The sequence below is a fragment of the Bacillus rossius genome, chromosome 5, assembly GCF_032445375.1.
Source record: "Bacillus rossius redtenbacheri isolate Brsri chromosome 5, Brsri_v3, whole genome shotgun sequence".
Lineage (NCBI taxonomy): Eukaryota > Metazoa > Arthropoda > Insecta > Phasmatodea > Bacillidae > Bacillus > Bacillus rossius.
The window spans coordinates 52,151,470-52,174,199 of NC_086333.1; the positions used below are offsets into that span (position 1 = coordinate 52,151,470).

Below are 22,730 nucleotides of genomic sequence, written 5' to 3' on the forward strand. Positions count from 1 at the left end.
TTTATGATCGCATATTCAAACTGATAAAGTTTTTAGGTATTGTCAAAGAAAGTATATCAATTGTTTGGCCACCAGTAATTTTTCAGCAAGTTTTTTTTTTTTTTTTCGTTTTGTTGTTGTATCTATGAGGCGTGTTGGGCTATGTCCACTAAATAAGCCATGGGAAACTGCCTGAAAGTACTTTTAAAATGTAGTCTGAACAAGATACGATGAAAGGCAAAGTTAATAAATTACCATGCATCAACTAGAATGTTAAGTTTACTTAACTATTCCACAAGAATATCAGTGGTACAATTATGACTATGTTAATGGGAAGGTTTTAACCAGAAATTACCCATTTGGTGCATAGGCTTACTTGAATTTACCATAAAAACACTAGCATTTCATACAAATACTTAAATTATATGTCAAATGTCAAAGATAGTTGATTATTAAGTTAATTACACTAACTGTAAAAATGCGTATCACAGAAAAAAAATTGTGCCACGAGAAAAAGTCTACATTACTCAAAACCATGTCTAAAAATGGTTTATTAAATTTCAGGTATAATAAGTTACTACAAAAATCTGCCCAAGTCCTTGCCACAGAGAGATTTACCAAACGGTGCGCTGCAAAATTTTAAAGTTCGGTGACAAGACTTTGTTAAGAACTGCCGGCATCAATACTACTAACAGCCATACCTAAGCTCAAATGCTTTGAGTTTGTTATGTAGATAACTTCCTAAGTGTTGCATAAAAGTTCTGTTTTTTTCTTATAGTCGCAATACAAGGTTAAAAAAACTTTCCTTAAATTATTTAGCTCTAGTAGGATAAATTTTGCGAGTTCAGTTCCAAGATAAACAAGGCGTCAACAGCATACAAAAAAGGAGGTGAGTATTATCGCTACACTACCATATATATATATATTTTTTGTCTTGAAAACTTGTCTCCTGAAACATGAGGTATAATTTAAGAGCACAGAAATGAAACTCACCTTTTTATGAATGTATTTAATTATATTTATTTTTCTGTTTATTCTTTAAATATTTTACATTTTTCAAGTGTAAGTAAATATTTACATCACGTTTAATACATTTACAACGGTGTAGTGAAAAGAGATACACAAGATCTATTGTTTGTAAATCCAATGCATGTAGAGCACGTAGGTCAGATTCAGACAGGTCCTAGCGAGTGAAGTCTGTTCACCCGGGTCATTCTTAAGCTGAAGCCTGAATGACGAACACTGAAGGTTTCCAATGACAACAGTTGCGGCGTTTCGGAATCTGACATCTGTTACCGTCATCAGGCACAAACAGACTTTTAATAATACTTGTTTGGTTTCATCGATGGTACCGTTTGTCCATCAGCTGATTCAGTCTTGTTTTATGTAAATGTTTTATCTTCGTAAATTTTTTTTCGGAATTTTTACAAGCCAAACAGTGCAAAACTGCAATGGCTTATGTCCAAAAATCTGCATTAAATCAAAATTCCCTATTGCATGAATCATTTAAAGAAAGATGAAAGTTTCTTATGTCGACTGCGGCACCTCGTCCCCACCCAGTCAAGGTGATGGGGAACAGCGAGTCAGTTGCAATGTCCTCTATGTGCGCGGCCGAGACTCTACGCATTAAAACTGCATACGGTGATAGAATGATATGAAAAGAGATAGAAATAAATAATCATAGAGAGATATATAGAGAGAAAAGGGAGATTTATAGGGGGATGTATAGATAGAAATAGAAAGAGATGCTTTATATATTTGTATCTACTTCAAACAAAAGTAATATAGTAAAGTATGTCCGGGTACTGGGTCCTGGGTGTGGAGTTGGTCTGGCATATTTGATTGTAACGTCACTGCGGCCATCTTGAAAACCGCCATATAGAAATTACCCATCTCAGATCTGCCATTTTGTTTTTTAACCACTTTATTATCTTAAATGATTCGCCATCTTGGAATCGAATGCCCCATTCTCTAGTATTGCAATTTTATATCGCCATCTTGAAATCACGTAATTATTATCAAATGTTGGAAAATTATCACATCTATAAAAATTAATTAAATTTTAATGAAAAGAACTCCCGCCATTTTGAAAATGGTTTGCCATCTTGAAAATTCATATTTTTAATGCTAGAAATTCGGAAAATTTTTCAAAAATTTATAAAACATTAATAAATACATTTTAAATTTAAAACACACACTTGCATCATGGGTTCCAACCCACCAAGGGCACATCAAAATGGCGACAAATCCTTCCTCCATGCAACCCATCAGCAGACTGAATTCCCACCACTTATTCCAAGTCAGATATAATGGCAGCTAGTATTATGTCATGGCGCTATATTGTTTTCGTCTGCTAGAGGTCACTGTCACCATCTTGTGTTTGCCTGCTAGAAAGTGCTGTTGTTATATTAGTTTCATTTTTTCCTAATAAAGTGCATTAATTATTTATTGCCAGGTCACCGGCCATCTTGTTGACCGTCTTAGCTACCATTTTACAAATCTGTAATTTGTAAGCTAGAAATTAGGGGAAAAGTCCAAAATTCATCCAAAAAAATTACTTATTAATGTAATGATTGATACGAATACCTCGGTTCGACAAAAAAAAATAATTAAAATTACCAAAAAATGACAGGCTTGAGAAATAAAACACCACAGTTATTATAAATAAAATATTTAACACATATTTCTACATGTAAGAAAACCAAACTAATTACTAGCATTTATTGATATATACTGTTTTCTTTAAGTACGAAGCAAGTACTTTACATGTCTTGACATATCTTTTCAGTTTATCAGGTTGACTCATTGGTACACCACATATTTCACAAAGAGAAAAATTGTCAGTTTCATTAAAAGGACAGTGGTATATTTCATGATGTTTTTGCACTTGTAATATTTGCTAATGCTTTCTCACAGAATATACAGTTTTATTCTGATGGATGTTCAATCAGTCCTTTGTAAAACCACATGTGCTTTTTCAAGTTTCCGAAGTGTATAAACTGACTGCACCTGTTGCTCTAATAGGTAATGCGTTCAGAATTTTTATTCCGATTGTGTATTACATAATCGCGAATATTCAAGTTTTTGATGCTGTCACAATATGTAGGCTACACTCAGGTGATCGAACGCCGTAAGTCGATGCTTTTTTTTATCGTTGTCATTGGCACTGTGGACAACCATTGCACTGGTGAAACATCAGCCACGAAAGTCTTCAAGGTCTGCCCCGCTGTCGATACCGAATGCATTGAAATCTCCTACAGTGTTGGAAGAGTAGATGCTACTGTTGACACCGTCGCTAACAGGATCTGCGGCTTCGTCACCTTTGACGTCGCTGCCATCAAGGTCTCTGTTGATGGCAGGCCTTCCATCGAGGCCGTCGTTAATGATGGTAGAGATGGCATCGAGATCACAATAACTTCCAGATACCGGACTAACATGTGATTTGAGTCAAACTAGTCAATCTGCACTGCACCAGAGCCAAATGTGGACTGAAAGTCTCATCGTCCAACCTACGCTTATATAATTGTAGCGACAGGCATGAGACACGAGTCAAAACAACAGCCAGTTTAATTTTTACAAACAGGTTCTTGCTTGCACTTAACTGATTCAGTGCAGACTTCATAATGTCGATTTATACATCGCAAAATTAGTTTTCTACATTCGATGTAATGAAATACTATTCTTTATGGATTATTCCGGCATCCACTTATTTCATGCCAACGAGCACTTGAAGTTGTGGTGAATAATTTACTACAGTATTTGCGCTGACGCCTCAAATATGTTAATGGTCTTCCAACATTCGTTGAAGTCTCCGAGGTTGCTGGCAAACCTACAAACAATGGAACAGCACCTGCTGATTTCAAATGTGTAGTCGATATCACAGATGCCATGGGGATTTTCGATGCCATCAGAATCTCTGGTGATGTCAGAGTCGCAGCCATCTGCCATCTAAGCCTTCCACCAAGATATACGCAGCTTTTGGCGTTGCTTCCATAGACGTCTGCGCTACCATCGAGGTCTCCGCTGCCGTCGCCGTTGCCAACGGAGTCTACTCCATCGATGGTAGTCCGTCCATCCGGGTCGACGTTAAAGATGCCATCGAGTTCACAGGACTAGGTAATTACTCGACTTATGCACCAGACTAATCAATCTAGCTGATCCGCACTGCACCAGAGGTGGACTGAAATTTATGTCGCCTGGACCTCACTTATATACCCACGGTTGCTGGTATACTACGTGAGTCAAATTAACATTTTTATGTTTAGTTTTTTAACAGATTAAAATAGAGCTATTTCAAAATTCTAATTTTTCTATGCAGACTCTGGTGTGTATCTTCGAGGTGTCCACCCGTGGCTTTTAATTAGCTCGTACAACTATCATTTTGAAACTAACAAACACATTTTAACGTGAGAACCTTTTTTAAAAAGGCTTCCATACTAAGGTCCCGCCAGAGTTAGCAAAGAAACGCTTTTAATATATGTCGTGATTCAAGGGTTGTATGGCCAAGTGTTGAATATATTTGGAGGAGGGGGGTGTGTGTGTTGTTTGTGTGTTTGTTAAAGAGCCTCAAAATTCACACTGCGTGACTACCGAATTAGTCATATATCCGCAACGGAAATGGTAACACCAGTTAGGTATTTGTCCGTCGTCGTGTTGATATTGAAGTGCTCCAACAGGTTAACTAAGCAGGAAAAAAAAAATGTTGGGTGAAAATTTGTGCCGGGTGAAAGTTTACTAAACGTTCTAAAAAGGCAATGCCGCGCGGTTACAGAAGTTTTCAGTTCCAGAGGCGGTGGGACAGGGCAGAGTGCTCGGGCAGGTTCGCGCCGAGCCAGAGCAGCGCCAGAACTCACCAGCAGAGCGAGTGAGGCGCCTTCGTGAGCAGCGCAGACTTGAAGCGCTGGACGCTGTTGCAGGGCCACCGATTGTGTCGTCGACCAGTACAGAGGCTAGGATGGCTGAAAATCAACTCCAACTACGAAGACCCGACACGAAGCAAATGAAACACCTCGAGCTGATACGCGGGGCAGTAAGGACCCTCATATTCTCAGGTATTCCTGTACAAGTCCACAGCCGAGCGAGCTCGTTCCATTCCAGCGCCCGGCTCACAACCGTGCTCTCTGGCAGTGCGCCGATGATCATTTTAGCCGCCAGTTTTTCGAGAATGAAATTTATATATAAATTGTGCGCCTCTTGGATGCGACTTCCTCAGGTTCGGGAAAGATACCCGGGCTGTTCAGGCCACCCGGGGCGCCTTATAAATAACTGGTAAACGAATTGACACGACACTGCACTTTATTCAGAACCGATACACTTATTGGTCCAGGTACTGGCCGCGTCTGTTGTCTGACCGCTGCGACACGCGTATCTCTCTTCGTCAACGGTATGCGCGACCAGGATAGGTTGCAAAGTGGTGTACAGGGACTTATACAGTGGCCGATTATAAATGTGAAAGGTGCGGCGGATAGTCCCAGATCTCCTGTGCTGCAAGAGCTTCTAAAGGTAGTTACGTTAACATGGAAAACAGCACATACAAACAAAGTTATTTGCAATCTAACCTGTGGCGAAATATTGAGGTCCCAAAAAGTACGTAACCCGGTACGCTGGAATCATACACGTGCCGTCGTCTGGGGTCTCGGGCTCGAGTCCCGGTGCGGTTCCTAGCGGGAGTGGCTGTTGCAAATGTAATGAGTCCGGGTGGGCGCCAGACTAGCTCTGGTGCTAGTCGGTAGTTGGGTCGTGGGGTCGATTGCCCTGCGTGGCCCACTAGGACCGTCGGCGGTGTTGCGTGGGTTTGAGGAGTTCCCTACTCGGCGGTGGTTGGGAATAGCAGGTTTAAAGAAGCGTACGCTGAAGTGAGGTAATAAATGACGTGCGTCATTTATTCAGTCGACAGTGGCTCTGGTGTAACGTTGTTGGTTACACGCCACGTCGTACAATAGGTGACGTTACAAGATACAAATTACACAATTACACGCAACTAAGTCTGAGAGTTTCTGAATTACCGTAGCACAAGTTTACAAAAGGAATGTTACACGAGGTTGCGTTATACAAGTTTACGAATGTTACGTGGAGAGATGCGTCGCACAAGTTTACAAAAGAAATGTTACACGAGGTTGCGTTGCACAAGTTTACAAAAGAAAATGTTACACGAGGGTGCGTGGCACAAGGTTACAAAGAAATGTTACAAAGTCACTAATTATTCCGTATTATCGTGCCCCTAGGCGTTTCTGAGCCTGGCTGCTCAACGAGGGGTGAGGGTGATTGGAGGCGGCCAATCCCGTAAATCTGCGTACTGAGGCGGTGCTCGCGTCCACGGCAGTGGAGCGCGGACCGTAGCTAAATTCGCTCAAAAGTTCCCTTACGGGGAGTGTCAGCGCCGGAGCGACTGAGATTAACAAAAGTTCTGTCCTCGGGAGTCGGCCCGTACCGGATAATGCACCTACCCCGCGGACCAAGTGTGGTGCAGGGGGGGGTGTGATATTTATGCTGCCGGATTAGGTCCTGGACCGAAAAGCTGGACCGGGTACACACGGAGAGATTATTAAAAGGGTTTGAAGACTGACTATAGTTACCAGAAGTGAACTCGGTGTGGACAAAGGATGATGTCTCTCCGTGGGACGTGCGTCCGCCCCGGTCCACGAGTCGCGTTGAACTGGCATCATGTCATGGCGTCCGGCCGAGGCTTGGTGGCCCTCGTGCCAGGGTTGACCTCATTACGTTAATTTCTGATCTGATAAGTTAATAAGAGAATTTAATGATGTGAAATTCTTATATTAATTATAAAGGCTGAATCAAGGTCATTCGTCCCTTCTACGAATTGAAAGTTATTATATTTAAGAATTATTATGTTTGAATTTTTACGTCACACCAGCGACTGTTCGTCTCTTGTCAGATTGCTCTGGTGAGGTTAATGACGCAACACAAGGTTTGAATAATTATGTCATAAGGTCTGATTGATTGATTCAGGCAGAAGGCCGCCAGGGGAACACTCACACGCGTATTGCTGTAGTTACACACGTGAGTGCCTGGGCACTCCTACGTCGCACTTTCGTTGACCAACTTCAAATAATTACGTAACACTGTTTAATAATCTATGCTTGTTTTTTAATGAGGTTGGTTATAATGACGGTCTGTTTATTTTGGGGGGGCCGGGTTCTACCTTGGTTGCTGGTGGCTCGCCTGACTCGGGTGGGTCATGGCTAGGGGCGCGTTCCGTTAGCGGGGTTGAATACTGGCGGTTGCAGGTCGGGCTTTAGGGTGGCCTTCGGTCGGACGACGTCACACGTTACAGCCACTTATTAATCAGAAATTACTCGGTTAGATTGCACGTTACAAGTTACACATTTACAGACGACGAAAGTTAAAAGGCGAAAGTTAGCGAGTAAGAACTTGACACACGTTGCTACGAGTCTCCGATGATAACAATTAATTGGCTGTGTAGCCGAAACTGCGTAACTCAATTACGCTGTCCTTAATCTCTGGACACTAAATTATGTAGAAAATGCAAAGTTCCCTGTTGGGATAAAATTAATTAGTGACGAGTCGCACGAAATATCGTGCAACTGGGTGGGGTCGGCTTAGAGCTGGTAAAAGGATTTTAAGAACTTACACTATTGCTGAAACGTGGATGTAGCGCGAAAGTTGATGGCTCTGCGTTCGCGGAGCGTCCGACCCCTGCGAGCTCCCGACGGTAACTGGCGCGAGACCGCCCTGCGGCCTCGCGCCTCGACACGTGAAGCGCGGGAAAACATCTACGACCAGTTTTGGACTTAAATGACATATTTCACAATATATGGTCTTGGACAATTGGACATAATTTCCCTTGAATTAATTCTCTTTTAAATTGTTATTAAATTGGTAGTTTTTGATTTGAACAGAATAATTACATATTTAATTAGGCGCATTGCCACACCCGGCTGGGCGCTGTCGTCGCTTTGGTGTTCGTCGCGGCGCACTTTTACACACTCGGCGGACATCACGCTCGGGCGTGTTCGATGCACTTAAGAGTAAGTGTTGTTGTGACATAACGGCCTGTGCGAACCAGAGGGAGCACCGGCGGTCGGCGTCAACGTTGTTTTTTCTGAAGCTCTGTGCACCGTAGTCCTATGTGTGCCCGGGTAGGTGGAGGCCCGGTTACGTATTCGATCCAAACCCCCGGTAACGTTCACATATAAAAGTACTGCGGTTCGGAAACAAGTATAATCGTGGAAGTTCTGTCGCCTTGCGCACAATCGTGTGACGTTAAATTCTTAATTATTCGTCTATCATTCATTTTTATCTTTGGTTATTAGCCACCTTTCTTTCTAGGCGATATATCGACACCAGCTGCTCTGCTGGTCTGTTTGGAGAGACACATTTCCATCGAACTTTGGAACTTAGTTCGTGAGAAGTTTGACTCGTAGGTACAGTAGCAATCCAGTGTGGAAAACGAGAAAATTATTGCATTTTAATAAAGAGAGACTTTGTCAACCGTGCCTCTGTTTAGGTACCCATTCTGCCACTTTCTAGGCTGTTGCAACTTTCCCTCCACTTTGTCTCAACAGCTTCTTTTTTTCTCTCTCTCTCTCGGACTTTTACCCATTTTAAATACGTGTCCTTCCTACTCCTTGTGAACAATCATCAAAATATAAAAATCAGAAATGACATCTAGACTATTTGCTCAAAAAGGAAAATGGCAAAAAAAAAAAACATTTTTAATGAAAATTTTAGTTTTGTCAAACGTTCGTTCCATTTGCTTTTGATTAATCCGTTTCTGTGTTATTAGGTTATATAGGCTAACGATAAATTCCATAATTACTAATGGGCTGACCTTTTATATATAAAAAAATACAAAATGGTTAAATGGCAACAGCAGGGATCACATGATGAAGGGTTTCATACCGGCTCCGCTAGAAACATTCTGTGGCATCAAGTACGGGTGTTTCTATCTCCCTTTACATTGGACAGACTATTTTTACTTCTTCCAATCTCTTCTAATTTTTCACGTATTTTTCGCTACAGGATTTAATATTTATTTAGTTTGCTTTATAATAAGGGGGTAATTTTAAGCAATGTTATGTTATCTTCTGCCTTCCCGGATTTCAACTTTGCACTTGTATAGTGACCTTCACTTTTGTAGTATGTATATTTTCTTATTTCATAATGTGTACTGTCGTCATAAGTTGTTATCAGCTGATTGTGATAATTCCTAGGTACGAAGTATTATCTTGCGTAATATTGCATGCACTACCTTAAATTCACAGTCCCGATCTGATAGTAGTTTGTACAAGGAAGGAAAATAATTGTTCATGGACATTTACAGAAGTAGGTAAGTACCTATGAAATTTAAAAATCGCGCATTAAGGAGTCCGTTTAACTGGTAAGTCACAATTACAGATACCTGTCGAAATAAAAAGTAGAAAAAAAAACGTGCTTTGTGGATTAACAGAAGAGTTAACAACACTCCCATACACAATTCTATGTTCATTGCACTACTATAAAAAAACGCGTGTGCAGTGCGTCGAGGGGGGGGGGGGAAGTTAATGCGAAATGATTTTTTTTTCTAATTCTGTAAAATGTTAAAACCCTTTTCTGGGTAGGTAGTTCAGAAGGTGAGAATCTTTTCCAAATAAATAATATTAAAAACCGTCAACTGAGGTGACTTTGTCTACCTTGTGTTGATTTTGTCCCACTATGTACTTGGAAAAACATTTACTTGATGCTATGTCGGGAAGCCTACAACTCACATAGTTTCGATTCCCTGCAAGAATTTCCGAAGATTTCCGAAGTTTTGCGTTTTGGTATTAACGCCACTTCAGCCGCTAAATCAGACGTTTCCAATGAAAACAAGCATGTTGTGACTGAACTAACCTAACCTTTCGATTTTTTTAAATTAAATTTTTGAGAGAAATCCGAAGTTGCACGAACGTGGTAGGGAACCGAAACTACATGAGTTGTAGGCTTCCCTGTCCTTTACTAGTACGAAGAAACAAGATGGCAATCATGGATTCCACTAGGAAGAGTTGGTAGTATGAATAAAAAATAATAATGGGCGATTGCAATGTTTACACAGTTGGTAGGTACTACCGCATTTATGTTATTGTTTATGTTTTGGTGTTGATATCAGTGGAAAACTTTATATTGCCGCAGATGGTTAGAATATATTGAGAAAACTGGTAAGTAGTTAATTTTATTCCGTAATATCTCTACTTTAAGAAAATATATAGAAAGTGTTGTCATTGTTTTATAAAATACAGTTTTGGAAATGTCAAACAATAGCTTTTTTGACTGAGGGGTGACTGTCTCAAAACAGATACCTAGTCAGAATGTTTCATTCTAGTCAGAATGTTTCATTCAAACAAATTGTAAATGACTTGTTTGTATGGGTAGGCAGCACATATCTACCTTACTAAGTGTACCAGTATTACATGTAGATGTTTTTATTGTCTGTTCGCAGTGACTTTGTAGCTATGGCACGCAAGTATTGTCATGTAGTGGGTGGCCGGCCCTATAAAAATGATGGCAAAAAAACAGACAGAGCCATAGATGATGTTGTACAGAAGAGATTGAGCCAACGGTCAGCATCAAAAAAGTATGGCATTCCTATAATGACACTAAAAACAAACTGAAGAATGTTCACACCAAGACACTAGGTGGTCAAAGAGTTTTTAATGAGCTGGAGGAACAGTCATTTGTTGACCATCTAATAAAGTTGTCAGAGTTTGGTTTTCCAGTCAATGAAAGTGATTTTCGATGGGCTGTGAGAAATTATCTACAGCGTAAAGGTGTGACAGTGAAAAAATTTAAAGATAACACACCAGGCTATGACTGGGTCAAAAGGTTTCTCCGGGACCATCCTGAATTGTCTGTGAGGTTTTCACAAAATATCAAGAAAGTTAGAGCAGGTGTGTCAGCAGAAACCATCACGACATATATCGATCATCTGAGTAAGGAGATTGAGGGGATCCCTCTCAGCCATATATTTAACTATGACGAAACCAACGTGTCAGATAATCCTGGAAACAAGCGTGCAATTTGTAAACGGGGAGCCAAATATATAGATCGCATATGTAACCACAGCAAATCCTCAACATCTTTAATGTTATGCGGCAATGCAGAAGGAAAACTGTTGCCGCTCTATGTGGTGTTCAAAGCTGACCACATGTGGTCTTCATGGATCGTGAATGGTCCACCAGGAACCAGATACAACCGCACAAAAAGTGGGTGGTTTGATGCTGTTGTGTTTGAGGACTGGTTTTGTAGTCTGTTTCTCCCTAGTGTTGCATCATTTACAAGGAGACATTGCTCTCATTGGAGACAACCTTTCCTCTCACATTAGCACACAAGTGTTGCAAATTTGCCAGGAAAAAAGAATCAAGTTCATTTGTCTGCCGCCTAATGCAACCCACTTGCTCCAGCCATTGGATGTAAGTTTCTATGCACCATTGAAAAGAGCTTGGCGATCAATTTTATCATCTTGGCTTGACTCTGCTGAAGGGTCAAAATTCCCAAATATCCCAAAGGATAAACTGCCCAGTCTCCTGAAGTCTTTAATTGATGGAGCAGTTTGAACAGAACAAAGAAGAAAATTTAGTTTCAGGATTCAGGAAATGTTGCATTGTACCTGTTGACAAAGATGTAATATTGGCACGGTTACCAAATGAAGAGGCAAATTCTTCTCTCATTGGAGAAGCTTTCATGGCATCACTTACTGCTCATAGGAACAAGGTGATTGGTGGTGATGCACCTAGGCAGAAAAGGAAGAAACTAAATGTTCCTGCAGGAAGAAGCATCAGTGTAGGGGAGGTTTCCGAGTCATCAGTAAGTGAACCACCTAAACTGAAGACACGCAAACAGAATCGACAGAAGACCCCAACAGTTCATGAAGAATCGTCTTCAGACATTGATGGGAATCATGAGGATCTTGTTGTCAATGATTCAGATAGTAATCTAGAGACATTTTCCAACTCAGGTGATGACTCCGTAATTATTTATAACCGTGAATCTCTGAAATCTGTGTGCAGCATCAACGATTTTGTCATTGTTACATACAACTCACAATATTCAGGAAAGATTGTTGACATCACTGAAGCTGGGCCAACAGTAGATTGCATGGAGCAGGGGAAGAATTACTGGCATTGGTCTCAGAAGCGTGACATCTTGACGTATGAATGGGAGCATATTGTGAAGAAAATCAAACCTCCAAGGCAGGTTTCTGTCAAAAGAAACACTCTGTTTGTAGTTCCGTAGTTGAGTGAATATGTTTAATAATAAATTATATTAATTTTGTTTTGTTAATATGTTCAATAATATTCTTCTTTTGTTAATGTGTTCAATCCAAGTTTACATTAGAAATAAATTTTGTTCATAGTAAAGAAGCTAATTGTGTTGTGTTCCTTCCTCCCTTCCCCCTCTCCATAACCCAATCAAACTCTCAATTTTTAACCCATCACAACACCTCAAAAAAGGCTTTTGTGCTTCCAAGCAGTGTAAAAATAAGGGTGAGATTGTCCCACTGGTCATTCTATGTGTATATTCAAGCTAAATCATGCCCTGAGACAAAGTCACCCCATGTTGAGGTGAGATTGTCCCACTTTTTTACAATTATTTAAAAAGGTGATTATGTGTGTTTCATTGTGATGTCAAATTGTTCATTGGAATCTCTTCTATTACATAAAAAATATATTAATGTAATAACTTTTAGCTATTCGTTGGTTTATGCAGTTTATCAGACAAAGGCAGTGAAAAACAAGCGAAAGTCACCCCAGCTGACGGATTTCATTTTTTTTTTTTTTTACACTTCCTTTCATGTTTTGTGAATTAATCATTAAGGTAGATTACCATTTTAACAAGTAATTATGTTACGTTCATTAAAAATAGCATCTATTTGAGAGATTGGGTAGGTTGGCTAGACTGACTTCAGTTAAATACTGAATAATAGTGGACGGTTGGGTAGGTTATTTTAAAATACTTGGATATTGTGTGAAGGTTTGTTAGGTTAATTAGTAACTGAGGAAATTTGGTTAGGCTAAGTAAGCTACAATTTAATCGATGAGGTCCTAAACAACTAGTCATTGATTTAATAGCATTTTTAATGTAGCTAACCTAAACTATTAACCAACTATCTACACTATTTAAAATTATTTTTGAACTACCCAACCTACCATTTTTACAATAGCACATTATTTATAATGTACAGGGTGTCTACTGACCCTGGAAAACCTGGAAAACCTGGAAAAATCAGGGAATATTGTAATCAGGGAAAAATCAGGGAATTTTTTCAAAAATCAGGGAATTTTGTTTGGTAGGTTGTAGTTGGCAATACTTTTTTGTTTATTGATCAGCTTGCATTGACGTAGCATCAAGTGTATCCCCTCCCATTATTATTTTTGAATGGCAAATAACGAACAGTTCCCATGTCCATTTTCTTTTATTTACCATCGGATTCGGAAGTGGCGTTAAATCACGTTATACAAACAGGTTCAAGCTGGTCTGTTATCCTGCTGACGTGACGTGCTGTGACATGTGCTCCCCGTGCTCGGATTATACCGACAGGTGCATTTCATTTTAAGTAATTATGGATGCCCCCAACATAAACTGGGCATTTTTGTTAGCTTTGAAAATACATATCACAGACACTTTTGGTGAAGATTCGCCATAGTTGCTAGAAATTGGTAGCTGTGGGCTTCATACGGTCCATGGTGCTTTCAAAACTGGAATTTCTGCTACACAATGGGACGTTGTTAGTTTTTTGAGGCACAGTTACTTTTTGTTTAAGCATATTCCTGCAAGGAGGGCAGACTATATTAGAATAACTAGATCAGAGCTTTTTCCCAAGAAATTTTGTGCAATCAGATGGTTAGAAAATACTGCAGTTGCTGAGCGTGCCATGAAAACGTTACCCCACCTAAAGATATTTGTTAGTGAAGTTTCTATTTCATCTGTCTTTCAATGTAGGTAGTAGAAAGTGCTCTTGAAGATAATTTTCTAGAAGTGAAATTTACATTTTTCCACTCTTTGGCATCAGAGCTGTAATTGTTTCTTACAATGTTCCAAAGAAATTTGTTAGTGAAGTTTCTATTTCATCTGTCTTTCAAAGTAGTGAAAAGTGCTCTTGAAGATAATCTTCTAGAAGTAAAATTTACATTCTTCCACTCTTTGGCATCAGAGCTGGAATTGTTTCTTACAATGTTCCAATGTGAAGCACCCATGGCACCTTTTCTGTATGATTTACTGGTAGACATTTTATTAGCTTTGGCAGGAAAGTTTGTGAAACCAGAGGTACTGAAGAGCTTTAGGGAAAAACACAATGTATCTCGATTGGATGTAGATAACCAGGAAAATCTATTTACTGCTAACAATATCAAGTTGGGTTATGCAGTACGCCATGCCATCAAAAAAGAAAAAGTACCAGAAAAGTCTGTCCTGTTACTGAAAAATGATGTTAGGACTTGTCCAATGGTTATAGTTAAAAAAACGTCAAGACAAAAGTCCCCTGAAGTACAAACTTACCAAAGGAATTTCCTGCTTATGTCCGTCTATGGCTTTAAATTCGGGTGTGAGGAAACAGTGTGTGAAGTACAGTTTAGAATGTTGTCTTCGAAACAGGTGGCTATCAGGACAAGAAGCTGATAACATTGAGTGATCATATCAGTTGGTATGTTCCTCGCAAGATTCTGAAGCACTGTTCTCATCTTTTTCTCGAGATCACTTGTGGATGCTCATTCTTAAGGCACATACAGTAGTTGCCAAAACAGGCCTTCTAAAGTTTGTGAGGATGATGATGGAAATGCATCATTGGAAAGAGGATTTTCAGTGAATTCTAATCTGCTAACCATCTACACTTAACCCAAATGACCATTTGTATATCACAGTATTTGTAATATCTAAACCAAACAACACTCGTTAAAATTGTAACTGCTGGTAAACAACTTGGATTATCACCATGCTCTTACACAGAATAGTTACTAGTAACTATATAATATTATACCCTTTTAAAAATTTTTAAAATTTTGCTTAGCAAAAAACCCAACTTGTCTGAGTTTATCCAGGTGTAGCTGGAACACAGGGGCTGTTGGAGAGATCTATATTGCCTGGAATGAGGGTGTTTGAGTGGATTCACAATTGAACTGGATGGGTCGTGCTTAAGGCGTTTGCCTACATAGAGTTGTTGCTATTGTTATTTGGAAAGATTGGAGTTGCTTAGGGCAACACCGACATAACCAAGTGCCCAGTAGTCTACGCGGAGGGTAGTGAGTGGGTGTGCAGTCTTTTTGCCATGCTCCTTGCAGATATGAGACTGATGTGCCTCCCAGATTTAACAACGAGATCCAGGGCGCCACCCTAGATTTTTTTATTACATCTCATACAGGAGCGCGGATAACATATACATCTCAGAGTGTGACTCGTCCACAGTGCCTTATTCCTCAGCGAGGCATCAGGAAGGTGCTCGATGCTCCATGATGCCCTACATGCGTGGACTCCACTGATGGTCCTGTTATCTACATGCACTTGCTGTGGTCGGTGAGCCACCAATAGAAGTTGTCATCACGCATGGTGGACAAGGGCGTAGTTTGGGAGGAGCAGGTTTGGGGAGCATGATGATCCTCCCTAAAGCCAGAATATTTTTTTTTTTCAGAAATTATTAACTTCACTAGCCATCTTAAAAAGACTAAAGTATAGCTTAATTTATGGCCACGAAATATAAAAAATTAAGAGATTATCCTTTTCTTTAAACACAAGAAATGAAAATCGACATGTAGTTTTCCGCCTGAGTCAGAGTCTACGTGGATGAAATGGGGATGACACTCATCGGAGTCGGCTGCCCTACCCGAGCGACAGACCTGTCCCGGCCAGCCCTTTAAACACTTTTAAACACATTTTAGGATATAATCATAACCAGTGGTAGTGTAAGAATCTAGCTTTAATAAGTGGCAATTTATCATCTAAGAAAAAAGCACTTAAAGGTTCTCAGATAGCTTTAAAAATGTGTTTCAAACACATTTTAAAGCTTTTTTTTAAAATAAGTAAATCTTTGGATACCCGGTTTGCCTTTGAGAGATGGTACATTCTCAGGATCCCCAAAAAACAGGGCTGTCAAAAAAATATACTTGCGTAGCTCCGATTCCCCTCCCCCCCCCCCCCCCCCCCCTTCCCGGCCCTTCTCATCATTCACCCTTTTCCGATCTTCTACAAATCCTGGCTGACTGATATCTCAGGCACCCGTTTCCAGTGCTAAGGTATCCATGTAACAATGGATGAGCTACTGAGTAGGGATGACGAAACTTTAAAATAGTGAGCCTATTATTTTAGCTTTGAAAAATGTGTAACATACTTAATGTTGTATATTATTAAATTCACAGACAGTGAATGCAATTATAAAAATAATTTTTTGGTTGATGAGCTGAATAAAAATATTATACTTTGTTTGCAGAAAATGGCGGCATCAAGAATCAGCTTTATTGGAAAATGTATTTCTGAATTGAACACTCCAGCATTCCTCGTGGACAAAAAGATAGTTATAAGAAACTGTGACAGAATGATAAAAAGATGTCAAGAATTGGGTGTCAGTCTTCGTCCACATAGTAAAACCCACAAAACTGTGTAAGTTGGGGATTGCAGTAGATGCAGTACAATTTTGTGTGTGCAAGTTGTAATTTTTGCATGAAGACTTTCAGTAACTAGCATAGCAATAGTATACGTTTATGGGTGCCTGAATTATGAATTTGTGATTTATGTTAAATTAAGCAGACAGAGAAAATAAGTGAAAGTGTAGGAGGAATATAATTGAAGCTGCAGAACCTCATATATCAAAATTGATAGGTTTTCAGGAAGTATATTCAAAAACCAATTTTTGCAAGGAAAATTTTTATTTTTATTGAAATTCTAGTTTTAAAGCATCTGGTTAAAGAAATTTTTTGTTGAATATTTTGAGTGTTACCTTATTCTGGCGAGAATGACTACAAGGTTCATCTGCAAACCTTCAGTAAGCACATTTTCACCTTTGTGACTGGCAAGCATAGACCTTCTGACTTATTCAATAACTCTTTGATTGGTGCCAGTGATGTTTTCAGTATGAAAACAAAAATTTTTTTTCAACTGCTATGCTGAAAAAAAAAAAAGAATAAATGATTTTTTTTTTTTATTTATTTAATATTTGTTGCATGCCTACCTACAGCTTATGGCTTTGGGTGGTAGGCACGATACAAACAACACATATACATACAGACAGAACAAAACAATACAAAATACAAGACAACAAAACAAAACAAAGCGATACACACAACATGCAACATTGAACAATTAGTAAATAATTTATTTGTAAATTTTATAATGTAGAAAATAAGAATAACACAAAAAAAAACTAACTTGAAACAATATGATTATTAACCACAAGAAAGAAAGAAAAATTAAGTTAGGAATAGTTGTATTTTTTTAAATTTTATTTTGCTATCTAATTCAGGAAATAACCTTGCATATTTATTGTAATTTTTAGTTATTCTGTGTAATAGATCATTAGTTTTACTTAACGTACAAATTAAAGATTGATTACGACTATTGAAAGTAGGTATTCCAATTCCAGTGTTGTGAAGAAAATAGTTACAATTAATTGTATTTTTGTAACAATTGTGTACAAATAATGCATCTAATACTTCTCTTCTTAATGGTAAGGAACCAAGAAGGGAGTGTAAATCTACATTTAGATTAATGTTACTTTTTAGGTTTATAATTTTGATCAGTTTGAATTGTATATTATCCAATTTGTCACTATCTGATTTATTAATGTTATTCCAAATCAAAGAACCATATTCAAATTTAGATCTCACCAAGGATATATAAAGACTAAGTGTTGAATCTAAATTAGATGCATTAAATGTGACATATTTAATCAACGCTAGCATTTTATTAGCATTTGATCTAAGTTTTTCAATATGATTGTGAAAGAATAAATTTGAATCTAGCAAAATACCTAAGTCTCTGACACAGTTTGATTTTGCAATAGTACGATTGTCTAGTTTATATTCAAATACAATAGGATGATATTTTCTTGAGAAGGTTATTGTGGTGGTTTTACTGTAGTTAAGTTTAACGAGATTAGTCTTACACCATGCATAAACAGAAGAAATGTCATGTTGAAGTAGGTAAGTGACAGTCATTTAATGAAGTAATTTTTCTATATATTTTTAGGTCATCTGCAAATAACAGACCAACAGAATAATTTAGTGCTTTGGTTATATCATCAATAAAAATGTTGAAAAGAAGGGGAGAAAGGGTACCACCTTGAGGTACTCCAGAGTTTGCCATATGTAAATCAGATTTAGTTTTATTAATAGAAACAAAGTATTTCCTATCTTTTAAATAGCTTTTAAATAGATAGATAAAATACAGCATGTAGATAGTTAACTAAACTGTGCACCAAAAATGTAGGTACACATGCAGAAGGTTACCTCAAAAATTAAATAAATAGGAAAATAATAATAATAAAAAATCATATTTTATTACTTGAAATTATTTCATATACTACTATAAAAATATTTCTGCCAACAATGAACCAATATAATATCTAGGGGTGGTATTTATATTCATGTCTTGAGCAATTCCTTCGTCAAGAAATTCTTATATGCATTCTTATTTAACATTTGTGTGCCATAGAGGTTGCTTAAGATGATTTCAAGTGATTGCAAACAAGACAATCTTGATGAAGACCATCTTATGATAGTCCCATATTTCTTATTTCTGAGAGGGCATTCTCCTGTCTCATAGTCGTTGCTTGAGAACACCATCGTAGAAGCATGTTTCATAGTCGCTGAGACTGTGCTTAAGAACACGAATAAGATCGTCTTTGCCAAGACCACTGCAGGCATGTCTCAAGCAATTGCTTGTTCTGATCGCAATGTAGAAAATGGTGGATTCTCGTGAACCTCGTATTTTTAAACTTAAATAAATCCTGTATGAAGTGCTGAAGCAATTTTATATGTATTATAAATGAGTGTAGTGTTTGTTTGTGATCAGTGGTTACATTTTCAAGTGCTAAACAGACACGTTTATTTACATATCGATCACAGAACGAGTACAATGGATGTGGAAAACGATGCGTTTAATGATGGTTGATGGTACATATCACAATCAGAAAATTTAATTCTACATTCTTGATACCCAGAATGCATTAAAAAAAAATTAAGTAAAAGTGGCATTATACTGCTGATTTAAATAATTTCCCACTAGTTTTCGTTAGTGGTTTGGTAGTGTAATGGTTAGGGAGTTGGGTTTCAAGTCCATGAATAGAGGAAACACTACGAATGTGGTTCAAATCCTGGTATTGACAGTATTTTTTTTATAGTTACAGTTAATGAAAAAGGCAAATATAGCTTTAAGAGAAATTTTATTAGATTAATTTTTTAAAATCTAATTGTTATAATATATTTAAATGCATAACTCAGTTTATTGATTTGGTTATTTCATATGCAGTAGGCTTTGAGACATACTGTAGTCTATATATTTTACTTATAATACGATGAAATTATAGAATCACAAGTAACTTGAACAAGAAAAAATAACCTATTATATGAGGAAATTAATATCTTATATTATTGATGAACAAACACTTTATAAAGAGTTTTACAAAATGTTAAGTTCCTTACTATGTAGGCTACCCTTATCAGATTCGTTCAAACTTATTGTTATAATTCTAAACATACATTTTTCGTACTTAAATTAAAAATTTCTTTTTTTTTACTGTACCTTATCCTGAAGCTGAAGCAGAGTAAAATTTTCTCAAAAACAAAGTTTTTCACTAGGTACCTGAAATATTTTTTGATAATTCTGTAAAGACAAGTAGCTTTTAAACAAGTAGTAATTCAGTATTAACAGTTCTGAAGATGCTAACTTAATTTTATTATTTTTAAAAGGGTATTATTAAATCGTTAGATACATAATTTCTTAAAGTTAAACTTACACGGGAAAGACAAAAGTCTTTAAAGTTCTTAATTTCATTCATCTCAAGTGACACAAGTTGAGATGTACTAAAAGATGTGCATATTTCTGGTCGCAAAACATCAATTTTTCCATGTGTGATTCAAGAGTATTAAAACAATAAACGAATTCCTCACATCAACGTACAAACGCACTTCAAATGTAGTGATATATACTCACTAAATCTTGTTACTATAAATAGCTTCAAATTCCGGGGTTTCAGTGCTTGCTGTGAATAGTACCAGAATATTTAACGAAAACAGTTCAATCGGCAAAGTTTGTGTATGCTCGTGTCTTTTCGGCTGTCTCAAGTAAGTGCTTCGTCATGCCGTAAGTACGGCAAACAAGCTCTTGCTTGATCATGCAGTCTTCATGAAGCTCGTCTTGTTCGCGGACTATGAAACATGGAGATTGAAATTGCTGCCTTGAGAAACAAGACCGTCTTCGTCAAGACGGTCTCAAGACATTGCTCAAGATGCGACTATAAATACCAGCCTAGGTTCAGGATTTTTTTTCTCGTAATATTACTTTGCAATAAAACCCAAAAGGTTGTGTTCTTGGGCCCTGGAATGTAGGGGGATTTTTTCACAATATTAAATTATTATTGAAGTTGGTTGGGTAGAATCATAGAAACCTTGAATATGCTTGAATCTCTAGTATTTAAATAATTTTGAAATCTAAAAAAAAAAAATTGAAATATATTGGAAATAATATAAGTAATTAAAAATTCACACTTACAACTCTAAATTTAACTAAGTATATTTTGGTAATTTTTTTCATACGTATCCTATTACTGTTCTCCAAGATTTTGTACGTTAAATATGTAATTATGTAAATAAAATTACAATATGTATTTATTCGGGAAACATAGTTCATGTAAGAAACATTTAAAGGTTTAATGATTCAGTGCAATATTGAATTATTTTCTGTTTATCGTACATTAGAGTAAAACTTTAATTCACCATAATTTTCCAGACCAGGGCTATGACAGATAACCGAATAGACAGATAACAACAGAAATCTCTTAATATATCTCTTAATACATGATTTCGCTCTGGGATTGGGGTGAAAATGATCAATATGAACTTCAGACGAGTGACTGTTAATCAAATTTTTACTTTAATTATTTCTGTGATCCTTGAGACTTTGTTTTGGATTCAGTAGATTCAAGGTACTCTTGGTGATAGAAATTCGAGAAAATATTTGGGACCCAACCCATCTCTTTAACTATTACGATTTTAGATACAAGAATACACTAAAAAATTAAATTAATTTGATTGTGTGTAAATCTGTGTTTCAATCATGTTACTTACCTGCCAGCAAGACTTCACCTGCTCTCAATTACTTGTCATGTTGATTCCGATTACATGATCACGAACGCACCGTGGCTTGTTACTTTCCCGATATTTCAGCGAGGGATCAACCCTACAGACGGGAGGAACGAAACGGAAGATTGTGGCCTGCACACTCAACGATGCCCAGTTCTTCTCGCAACACGGGTTCGACGACATCCTGTACGGCTTCCCGCTGCTTGCCCAGCACATCCCGAGGTGCGCGAGCCTGGCGAACAAACTGGACGAGTTCCACGTGATGGTGGACAACGGCGAGGTGGTGAAGTCCCTCACCAGCAGCACGCTGTTGCAGCCAGGCAAGAAGTGGTCGGTGTTCATCAAGATAAATGCTGGAAACAACAGAGGTATTTGGTGTGAAGGGCCTCATGATATTACTTTCTCAGTTTTCATCGTGTTCGAAAGTCACATAAGTCTTCACAATTATGATCATTCGCATGATATTTCACTGTTTGAAAAAAAATATCATAAATATATTTATAGTGTTATTTTAAAATAATTTACAGAAAAATCCCTTAAAAAAATAATATTGATAAGAATATGTCATGTTATATCATTACTTTTGGGTTAATTTTTATGAAACAGTTACTGCATTTGACTAACAAAAAAACATCTTCACCCCGCTTGTGGCCTGCTTCCAGTGGATCATTTGATGTCACTGCGCCACGATTGTACGCCATCTCAGCCAATGGAGTACGTAGTGCCCTTATGCATGCAAAATTCAAATTTGTATGCTACTGTTAGCACCTGTAACTTTGCAGGGTTTTTTTTCCAGACACACGTTCCTTTTTTTTTTAATTTCCTGCCACCCATCAAATTTACTGTCTGAAATTTCCGAAAAAATTTTATAATGAGTTAAAATAGTTGTCCATGAGGTAAGCAAAATAAAATTTGAGTAGTGTTAGAAATCCCAAATCAGCCATTTGGTTGAACCCAATAGACGTTTAAGATTTTTGTATTTTGAAAGCCAAATTGCTTATAAAATTTCTAGTAAGTTACCTAGAAGTGTTTCTTTTTTTTTTTACTTTAGATTTACATTTTTTCTTAATGTTTGCAATGAGGATGTCCAATTGTGAGCATGTTTTGCACCCTTTAACACTTGGTATAAGCACATTAACTACTAGTTAAGTCTTTTTGGTCTGCAACTGCTTTGTAGGTGACAACTTTAGAAGTTTATTTTTACAGAAAACATGGATTTACCTCATGTGATAGTTATTTTCCATACAAAATATGATGTTTCAAATAATAAATTCTTGCTTGCTGGCATGGTAAACAGCAAACAGTGAACTGTACTATTTGTCAATGCTTTAGAGTAAATTTTTTGGACCACTAGATTTTGGGCTAATAACTGCACAATTTTAAAAATCAGTTACAAAATCTCAATTCTATAACTAATTACCTTATTAAGGTATGATTTAGTTATGTTTAGAACAACCCTAATTTTACAAC

At 37.5% G+C, this 22,730-nt stretch overlaps 1 protein-coding gene across 9 annotated transcripts in view; it reads left to right on the top strand.

The window, feature by feature from the left end:
* Positions 1-9,040: 9,040 nt before the first annotated feature.
* The window catches only part of LOC134531796 (D-serine dehydratase-like), a 29,128-nt gene continuing 15,438 nt past the window's right edge, over positions 9,041-22,730 (top strand). The window contains exons 1-4 of one of the 9 annotated variants that reach the window (XM_063367729.1): positions 10,030-10,136; positions 10,418-12,167; positions 16,394-16,563; positions 21,345-21,628. In XM_063367729.1, the coding sequence (XP_063223799.1) occupies positions 12,132-12,167; positions 16,394-16,563; positions 21,345-21,628 (490 nt within the window). In that variant the 5' untranslated portion in view covers positions 10,030-10,136; positions 10,418-12,131. The other 8 variants (XM_063367737.1, XM_063367736.1, XM_063367733.1 and 5 more) reach the window with 8 other exon arrangements.